Source organism: Sinocyclocheilus rhinocerous, unplaced genomic scaffold (assembly GCF_001515625.1).
Source record: "Sinocyclocheilus rhinocerous isolate Xijiao unplaced genomic scaffold, SAMN03320098_v1.1 scaffold528, whole genome shotgun sequence".
Taxonomy (NCBI): domain Eukaryota; kingdom Metazoa; phylum Chordata; class Actinopteri; order Cypriniformes; family Cyprinidae; genus Sinocyclocheilus; species Sinocyclocheilus rhinocerous.
In genome coordinates, this window is record NW_015634004.1 from 697,157 (window position 1) to 707,873 (window position 10,717).

The 10,717-nt window shown below is 34.6% G+C and overlaps 2 protein-coding genes across 2 annotated transcripts in view; one reads left to right on the forward strand and one right to left on the reverse strand.

The window, feature by feature from the left end:
- LOC107744833 (low-density lipoprotein receptor-related protein 2-like) overlaps nt 1-1,748 on the forward strand; it is a 133,525-nt gene extending 131,777 nt beyond the window's left edge. Inside the window, exons 79-80 of the mRNA XM_016558655.1 lie at nt 32-103; nt 1,055-1,748. Of these exons, the coding sequence (XP_016414141.1) occupies nt 32-103; nt 1,055-1,225 (243 nt within the window). The 3' untranslated portion in view covers nt 1,226-1,748. The remainder of the gene's footprint in view (nt 1-31; nt 104-1,054) is intronic.
- A 1,919-nt stretch (nt 1,749-3,667) lies between these two features.
- rdh1 (retinol dehydrogenase 1) lies at nt 3,668-9,826 on the reverse strand. The gene is made up of 5 exons (XM_016558647.1): nt 9,681-9,826; nt 7,251-7,593; nt 5,809-6,067; nt 4,901-5,064; nt 3,668-4,580 (listed from the first exon to the last, which is right to left on the reverse strand). Exons 1-5 carry the CDS (start codon nt 9,681-9,683, stop codon nt 4,363-4,365), a joined length of 987 nt encoding a protein of 328 aa, XP_016414133.1. The 5' UTR covers nt 9,684-9,826; the 3' UTR covers nt 3,668-4,362.
- Nucleotides 9,827-10,717: the final 891 nt, after the last annotated feature.

Sequence of the window (10,717 nt, forward strand, 5' to 3'; positions counted from 1 at the left end):
TTTATATATATTTTTTTTTTTTTTTTTGCAGGAGGCCAAATGGAGTTTCTTTAAAAGAAAACTGAAGCCAAGCACAACATTTGAAAACCCTACATATTCAGAGGTGAGTAGAACTGACTATGTTAACATTAATTTATAACTTCACTTGTCTAAACAAAAGTAATAGTGAGTGAAAGAAGAAACAGTCAATTGCAGAAAGTCAAGCGATCAAGGAAACACAAGTATTACGTTTGCATTTTAAGCAGACTCATTTATCGAAAGTGATTTACAAATCACAAGAATTTTGCCAAAAATATTCATAGTACACAATGCCAAGTTTATAATATTTAACAAAATTAGTACGTAAGCCAGAACATAGGTGAAATCTATCTTTAATAGATAAATATTAAAAAAGGAACACAATTCAATATAGTCTGACAAAAGTACAGTATGTATGTATATATATATATATATATATTGTAGTTCATTATACTCTTCAGACAATTTAATTACTTGAAATAAAACTGACTAAAATATAAAATCATTTTTTATATACTATTATAGCATTTATTAATATTTTAAATTAGTTTTTATTTTGTTTTCCATTTAATTTTAGGTTAGGTTTTGGTAATTTTGTCATTTTTATTCATTTTTTTTTTTCTTTCCAATTTCTATTCAGCTGTAATTCAATTTTCATTACTGGAACTTAAACATATTTATTTTGTATTTTTATTTTTCTCATTTTATTAAAACTAAATAAACTAAAATTACTGAAACTGAAAACAGAAAATCAAATAAAAATAAAATCGAATTCAAAACGGTAACAAAAATTATAATAGCATTTCAATGATACTGAAATAACACTGGCGATTTTATTTGATTTTGTCACTAAAAGGTATCATAATAAACCATCAGCAGTGTTTCCACAGGAGAAATGAAATGCATGTGGACAGGAATATTCCCATAGCTGTAAAGCATGTAAATGTTATTTTCAGAATAAAGTTTTAACCAGAATATGGGTCTTAATGTGAGAATGATGCGCATGTGGTCAAAGTTGACGTTGTCTTTGTGTCAGATGCAGGATGAGCAGACGCATGGAGCTGCAGACGCCAGCTCTTCATCACAGCCGTCTCCGTTCGGTCCTCCTCCCAAACCCCAGAAACGAGAGAAACTGAGCGCCTATTCACCGACAGAGGACACCTTTACAGACACGGCCAACCTGGTTAAAGAGGACAGTGAAATATGACCATCACACACGGGAAAATACAAAGAAAAACTCCCTTTGCACAGAATCTATTTTTATATGCAGCCTGCATACGACAGAAATCAATTTAAGATTATTTTTGAAACAAAAAAAAAAGTATAGATGAAATGTTTGTATAGCCTACAGAAAAGAGACTTTGCCTTCTGATACATTGTATGCCAATTCATGTTGTATGATTCTTTTTTTATTATTATTGTGACGTCATATTTGTATATCTTTGCACTAATGCTGCTGAAGGAGAAAGTTATGAATATTTTGTACATTTGTAAATTGAAAAGATTTTGTTTGATAATATCCTCTGGTCAGATGTTATTTTGAAATAGATTATTACTTATTCCTGGAGATTCACACACACACACACACACACACACATATGCCAACGATACTGAGTAAAAGTGCTTTGAGAGCCAGCTGAGACTTTGCCATTTGATCTGATTATTCGTAAAGGAATAGTTCACCCAAAAATGACAATTCACCCTCTGGACATCCAAGATGTAGATGCGTTTGTTTCTTCATCAGAACAGATTTGGAGAAATGTAGCATTACATCACTTGCTCACCAATGGATCCTGTGCAGTGAATGGGTGCCGTCAGAATGAGAGTCCAAACAGCTGATAAAAACATCACAATAATCCACACCACTCCAGTCCATCAGTTAACATCTTGTGAAGCAAAAAGCTGCGTGTTTGTAAGAAACAAAGCCATCATTAAGGTGTTTTTAACTTCAAACCGTTTCTTCCAGCTAAAATACCAGTTCACAATCCATAATAATGCTTCCTCCAGTGCAATTTTTCATTTTTCTGATATATCTGTCTGATATATCTGTCTGATATATCACTCATGTGCAGATCTACTGAGAGCTATTAAAGGAATAGTTTGCCCAAAAATGAAAAAATCGGTCATTATTTACTCTCCCGCTCCAGTTGTGTAAGTAGTAAGTTGTACAGTAACTTTAAGGAACTGACACCAAATTGCATGATAAAGATCTGCTTATTTTCCTCAAAATAACAGCATATGGGTTTCAAATGACATCAGGGTGAGGAAATGATGACAGAAATGGTGAACTACTCCATGCAGAGAAAGGGACTCTCATTAAAGAAAGTCTGAAAGTATGATAATACTCCGCTGTAAACACATTTGAATAGAAGTAGAAGACATACCACTTCTGTTTTATATATTGAAATAATACTTGAAATTTCCCAGTTTATATGCATGTGATTCTAACTGTGATATCTGGAGATCTCTGATGTCCCATCAGCGTTTCAAGGGCTTTTCATACTTACTTTCCCATCTGATGAAGTGCATGGGCTGTGAAGTCGATATATTTGAAATGATTTTGTATATTAAAGACAGTAAAAAAAAAAGAATATTATGAATTTATTCATCTTGACATGCTGATTATGTTACTGTTGAAAGGAACTGGAAACAAATTAACGCTGCTGTGAAAAATCAAATAAATTTGTTTTACGAGAAATGGTAAGATCTTTTTGATGTACAACAAATACACACACACACACACAGAGAGAGAGTTCTGGCATGAAGTCCGATAGGTCTAACTCAATCTGACCTAATGACATCATTATCACATGGCACAGCTGATTGGTTCTCTCCTGTATCGGTAGCCAATGAGCTCGCTGCTCAACATTCAAATATATGACTAGTGCTTGCAGTTGCGTGTGTATATATATATATTTCTCTTAATTTATATATTATCCATTAAGAGAATACATAAAATATTAATGCCAACATTATATAAAATGTATTTTTATATATATTACACATTTCTCTTTCTGTCTGTCCCCCTTATTTCCACATGGTACTAATAGGCTAAATCATGTGGGTTGGGTTAATTAGTGAAGACAGGTGATACTGGTTACAAAGAAGCCTTAAAGAACTCTGCAAAACTTGGTGCTGATTGAGAGGGTTGAAGAAATGAGTGTGTGAGTGAGGAGTGATTGTGCAGAGTGTATGTTTTGTAAAAATACGGGGGAAAACATGAAAGCTTAATTTTTGGGGGGAGGTCAGTGGGCCTGTGCTTGATGAAGAGCTTTGAGATCTATGCTCTTGGTTCTCTTTAAGCCTGGTCTTCACTATTTGCAAAACATGGATTTTTAAGAGTGTTGAAGAGTTTTCCATTTGGAAGATTTCCTTAATTTGAGTCATTCCTTCAAAGCACATTACCCATATACTTTGTTTTTTGTTGATGAAATAAGTAATGACATGATTTTAAAGTCTAGGCGAAACCATATGTTTTCTGTATTGCGACATACATCCAATTGTAATGGATTATCAAAAAAAGAAACAAACTAAAAAATGTTGGTTGTATGCATTGGTTGTTGATGTGATGTTGAGATGTAGGTGTTGGACTCAAAAGTGGAAGCAGATAATTGTGAGTCAAACATAAAAAACATGCATGAACCAGTACATTGTTGGACACCAAAGGGTACTTTATTTATGGAAAATGCAACAATATATAAAATGCATTTTTATTTGATTGCATTATTGCACCGCCCTGCATTAATGAAATCCAATACTTTTCTTACTAATTTTTGAGGCGCTGATTGCAAGAATAGTGCCTTTTTCACTCTACGCATCACTTTCTCACAAAATATGATGCATTTCATAAAATTTTTTGCTTTCAACAATTATTTATAAGGTGAAGAATTCTTGTATTTCCCCCCTAATCAGCAGAAAACTTGCCACAAAGATATTTTTCCCATCTTACTCTGGGTCAGGTTGCAATCATTTGTTCAATTAACAGCCCATTTTCACATATATGAATGATTCTGAAGAAATTTTTTATGCCTAATCCTGATTTCCACTTTTTCCGCTACTTTGCAGATTGCAAGTTAAATGATATGAAACACTTGACATTTAAATGTTGTATATGTGATGAACTCGCATGCTGATTTTTGAACTCCGCATCATCAAATTAGATAATATTAGGCCTTTTTTTTTTTTTTTTTTTTTTTTGTAAGTAAACGCAAACATGAGCCGTTTTCATAATGCAGGGCTGGGTGATCATTGTTGCATACAGCAATCACAGTTTCAAAGACAAAACTTCACAAATCAGATAAGTTGAGCTGCAGTGGCGTTTTCAGCAAATCTTTGTAGAGATATTCAGCTCTCCTTCGTGGAAGGCATTAAATTGTTGGTGAAGATGTCTGCTATACATGTCGGCAGGTACGAGAGGGGAATCCAGAGGAACTTGGCGTCCCAGCCTGCGCTGTAGCGTGTTCGGGGATAACGCGCTGATAGAGCGTGCTGCATACATGACGTCACTTTAGAAAGATCACTGCTGGCCAGAGTCTTCATGGAGAACTCCTGCAACTTTATATCTGGAAAATATAATTGAGAGAAATGCAGAAATGTCACTCGAGTTCAGTCGGTACAACAAAACAGCATCACATGAGGCTCTGCTTCAAACATTTCCATCTATATAAGGCGGCAAAAATGGTTTAATATAATTAAAAATAGACTTTTTTTGTGTCTGCAGAGTATTTTAGAGTGTCATTGCATTGATTAGCAATATGCAAATGCTAAACAACATTGAAATTGAAGTTGTAAGTGCATGTTTGAATGCATCATGATATCAGTCTTCAAATTCTAAAGTAGTGTTGCATGAAATCTGCACTGATATGACATTAGAAGCACTCACAGTCCTGCAGGTATGAGTCTCCATAGGCTCTCCTGACCTCTGCTGGGAGGTTGCTCCACCGTTTCTTCAGATCATCTTCAATGAGGCTCAAATCTGTTACTTGTGTTTTGAAGAAGCCTGGTTCAATGATACTTACCTTCACTCCAAAGTGCATCATATCTCTCCTGACAGCAGCAAGAGAGAGAATAAAATGATTTTGGAGACATTATTAGACATTGAATGAAAGATGCAAATCTCTAAGAAGTTGAAGTATGGGTAAGGTTTAAAAGTTTTACTCAATGAAATGTCAACGTGTTTCAAGGTTAACTTCAGAAAGACTGAAGTTGTGGTCTGAGGTCTTACAAAGACAAATGCCAATACATGGAAATGGATTTTGTTGGCTGTTTTTAATAAAAGTCAGATGATATTATCAGCTTAATAGCAATATAAAATATATTATAAAAATATATAAAATACATTTTAATTAATTTATTAATTATTACATTATTAAATGCATTATGTATTTGTTAAAATGTTATTGATTTATTTATATTTAAATATATATATTTTAAACGAATACATAGTGTATTTATGTTTTTATATTTGAAAAAAAAATCCATGAAAATTAAAAATGGATAAATAGACAGATTATTTTATTGTCAACATAATAGAATACATTTAATGTTTTATTATTTGTATTATTTTTATTTGTAAGTATTACTTTTTATGTATTTATTCATTAAAATGTATTTATATCTATTTAAATAAATAAAGATATTTAATAAATACATACATTTATTTAAAAAAATATGTATTAAATAAATAAAAATGTAAGCCATGAGGACCTGCAAAACGTGTACTTTTTACAAAACATGCTAAAAGACCTTGTTGACATGTCTCGAAGTTTCTTGGTAATTGCCTAAACATACCTCAAGCTATCAGAGAAGGCCTCCACACCATATTTAGCGAGACAATATCCTCCCCCGATGAGTGAGACTCTGCCCAGTACGCTGGCCACGTTCACCACCCGACCACGAGCCTTCTTCAGCAGAGGAAGACACTTCAGAGTCACCTCGATAAGACCGATGAGGTTTACGTCCAGAACCTTCTTAAAGTCCTCCAGCTGCATCCATTCCATGGGGCCGACGGGGACCGAGATGCCAGCGTTGTTCACCAAACCCCACAGACCTGACACAAGAAAAAATAAGAACATGCTAATCACACAATGAAAAGAATAGTTTACTCACTCTCGGGCCATTCAAGATGTGGATGAGTTTGTTTCTTCATCAGAACAGATTTGGAGAAATGTAGCATTACATCACTTGCTCACCATTGGATCCTCTGCAGTGAATGGGTGCCGTCAGAATGAGAGTCCAAACAGCTGATAAAAACATCACAACAATCTACAAGTAATCCACACCACTCCTGTCTATTAGTTAACGTCTTGTGAAGCGAAAAGCTGCGTGTTTGTAAGGAACAAATCTATCATTAAGACAGTTTAACTGTTGCTTCCGGATAAAATACGAGTCCTCTCCATAGTATTGCTTTCTTCAGTTAAAAAGTTGTCTCGACTGAGAGAAATTAGGAGAGAAATATGCACAGATCAAGCACCGTTTATAAGCAAAATCAGTCCTAAACAGTTCTAAACAAATATTTTGGTGGATTTTGATGTGAGAGGACAACAGAAAATGGACTTTTTCACTGGAGGAAGAGTTATTATGGATAATGTACTTGTATTTTGGCCAGAAGCAACGGTTTAAAAATGCCTTAAAGAAGGATTTGTTTCTTACAAACATGCAGCTTTTCACTTCACAAGATATTTTAAAAAGTCATATGGATTATTGTGATGTTTTTATCAGCTGTTTGGACTCTCATTCTGACGGCACCCATTCACTGCAGAGGATCCATTTAGATGTTTAGACTAGTCTTAAAAAGTTAGTCATCTATTTTTTTCTTCTTGAAGGCTGGTCATTACTTTTTTAATTCAGTTATGAAAAGGTAGATTGGTCTTATTTGTATTGGAAAAGTAAGACTGATTAGCCCTTGGCAACTGCTAGTTGGTGAGTAAACTGTCAGCAAATATTAATTTTGGGCTGAACTATCCTTTTAAGGTCAAAGGTCACTGAGGTGTGCAAACATGTCAGGTGCTATATGAGGAAAGTAAGTCTCTCTATAATAAATGATGCAGCTTTGGTATGAGAATGGCATTCGCCTGAAGATGCTCCTCCAGGTCAACTAAAAGCGCTTGTCCAAGGGTTGCAGATTTATGAGTTGGTCTGAGGGCTGTGTGGTCGTCAAAGTGCCTGTATCTCGGCTTTATCTCTCGCTGTGCTTGACTCGAGCTGGCACCCTATCTGACTGTGCGTCTCACCTCTCTCCCCGGCCTCGCTGCGCACGCGCTCCAGCGCACTCTCCACGCTCGCGCTGTCGGTAACATTGAGCAGAAGCGTCTTGAGTCTGGGGGAGGCCGCCGCGCGCAGTCTGGAGGCACCAGGTTCCGTGAGACACGCGGCGATCACGTGAAACCCCCGCCGGTCGAGCTGCCGCGCCGCGAGCAGTCCGAAGCCGCTATCGCAGCCCGTCACCAGGACGTGTTTCTCGTGGATGCCGCTGATCTGACGGAGGTCTCGGAAGAGCCAGACCGCAGCGACGAGCGCCAGAACGGCTAGAGAACAGCAGCAGCAGCAGCACAGCAGATCCGCGCAGAAGAGCACCTGCGGAGGGAGACGGATGAAGATGTGCTGGATAAACACTGACCTTTCCAGTTGTTCTATGATATGGAGGGCCATTACTCAAAATTAAATCATTAAATAAATGTTGAAATATATAAATAAATCGTTAAATACATAACTGAATACATAAATAAATGCATTATTAAACATTTATTATTTATTTAATTATTTATTGTATATATATATATCAAAAATGATAAAAAAAATTCTTTTATGCCAAAAATCATTACGATATTAAGTAAATATCATGTTCCATGAAGATATTTTGTAAATTTCCTACCGTAAATATATCAAAACTTAATTTTTGATTAGTAATATGCATTGCTAAGAACTTCATTTGGACAACTTTAAAGGCGATTCTTTTTAAATATTTAGATTTTTTGGACCCTCAGATTCCTGATACATCGATGGAAAGCTTATTTATTCAGCAATTAAATTATTCAAATTTTTTTTTAAATTGACCCTTATGACTGGTTTTGTGGTCCAGGGTCACAAATGAGCATTTTTCTCAGGCTCCTATGTTTAAGTTCAGTTATTTCACTTTAAAGGCAATGAAAAGAACCTAGGCTATTCAATGCCACTAAAGTGAATTTACTGAACCTACACATAGGAGCTCATTTTAGAAGAAAATTTCAAATGGCACTTAGAGGCTTTTGCATCTGAATCAGAGACTTTTTTTTTGCATCTTCATATAGACTTTTACTTTACATGTCAGGCAACATTTTTTTCCACTTACACACTATAGTGTACAAAAACACTGCACTGAGAAATCCAGTGTTATCCAAATGTTATTAAAGCAAAATATAACTCGAAAAAAATTGATTTACTAGACATGTCCACGATTTAAGACTTTTTCTCTCATTTTTTTAATTCCAAATTTTTCTTACCTTTAAATATTTACCACGGTAAAAGCAATTGTAACAGTTATTGTTATTACAATAACACGGTGACATTGGTATTTGACCCTGCTTTCATCAATCAATCAATAAATAATGGCAGAAATATTTGAAAATGTATTTATTTAGTTTTTGTTAATTTATTCAGATTTGTATTCATTTATTTTTTTTATGTATATACGTTTATTTATAGACTTTATTTATTAATTTAGATTTTATTTAGAATTTTATGTGAATATTTTCAATTAATTTTATACAAATTAAGTGGATTTTTATGTAGATATTTATGTTTTTTTTTATTTTTTATATATATATATATTATTAATATAGGTTTTCAGGTGAATTTTAAGAGATGGTGTTTACATTCTCACCTGAACAAAGTCCAGAAGAACCTATCAACAAGGGTACTTTATTAACTTTTAATGACAGGAGAGCAAAAGTTGTGATAACACTTTGAGAGAAAAGGTTACATTTAAATGTACCCTTGGCGTCCTCACTAAGACTGAAAGTGTGTGGCTGGCAGATTCCTATTTAGTAATTATTTCAAATGAGCTTGTCGTGCAACTGTGTGAAAGTTTATTTCGCATGAACTTCCACTGGGACTGAGAAGATTAAACTGATTAGCCTATAGTGCACAACCCTGCGTTTCAAATGGAGAAACACAATGTTTGGCTGTCTGATTCTCACAAAAAAATATAACACTACAATTCGACCAAAAAATTAACCATATATATATAAAACTATTATGATTCTTTGCAGTAATTGTATGGCAATTAAGCACGTTTTTCTTTAGGTTCTCGTTGGTTTACAAAACAGTCTTCATTAGCTTAATGCAAAATTGCATGATTTAATACAATTCCTCCATTAAATCTAACACGATTTATTTTTTTGGAGTATAGAATATTTGCTATATAGAAACGACACATTTATAATTTAATCCATTTAATATAAATGCTAAACAAAAGCGTAATTGTAGACCGATATTTCAACAGCCGCAACTATAATTGTATGTTCTCTCATTTTTGTCAATGATTTATTGCAAAAATCATTTATAGCTTTGAACACTGAAATTTTCATTATCAAATCATGCACACATTAATTCCTACTTTGCTTTATACAATAATGAAATAAAGACACAGATTATCTGATTGTGTTCAGAACTGACAAACGTACCATTGTGACTAGTGCAGTTATCAGTACTCCTTCACTGTGAAAACCAGCAGATGTTTTGTTTCTGAGCTCCCGACTCCCACTGCTGTCCTGATCCCGGTGCGCTGAAGAGCTCAAGGGCCACAAACCCACTGCGGGGCCAAAGGGCGCCAAATGCAATAAACGTCACTGAGCTTGTGCAATAAACCACAAGGCCTACTTTATCTTCTAAACATTCAATATTTAATTGTGTGCCCATGTATTACTAAATCTGTGGTCAAATAGGTGGTGAAATGACACTTGGTTCGGATTTAGCTGATTGAAGAACACAGGCCTCTCACAAGTGTGATGCTGCTAAGGCGATGGTTAGTGAAGTGTAATAAAAGTAACTCTGTATGTCATATACATTTTTTAAGAAAGGTATTCAGTTTTGTGCTTAAGTAATCATATCACTTGTTTAATATTCTCTAAAGAAAGTTGAGATATTTTATATAATAAGAGTATATTTGTAGAGTTTGGTTCCAAAACGCGATAAACGCCATTTAAAATAAGCCATTAAAAAAAATTTGAGTTTCCACCAAAATCAGTATTGTATCTGGTCGGTATTGAAAAGTCAATTTTTAATTTTACGCAAAATGCGATATTCGCCGAGTTATTCTGTCATGTTTTCTCCCTTTTTTTCCAAACCGCGACAAACGCCAGTCTCCCTTTTCTGCAGAATGCGATATATCCGATCCAATCACAGCGCACCATTCACGCACTGTAAACCGTAATGGCGGGGCCAGATTACTAATCCACGTCCACAACCGTTTTACTCAATTTCCTTTTCATTGAAGGAAATGGAAGTATAACTAATGTCATTTGTTTTTAAAGATGTTATTAAGTATAAAACTTGTGCAGTTATGCTAATTCAGAAGGAAAACTCTGTTGTCAGTGGACAGAAATATTCCCCCGACAAGCCAATGTAAACATTTCAATTGCATTGTCTGTAAATTTGCAACAAACAAATATACAGAGGTCCTTTTTTTATTAGTAGCCTACAGAACATTCTCAAAACAACC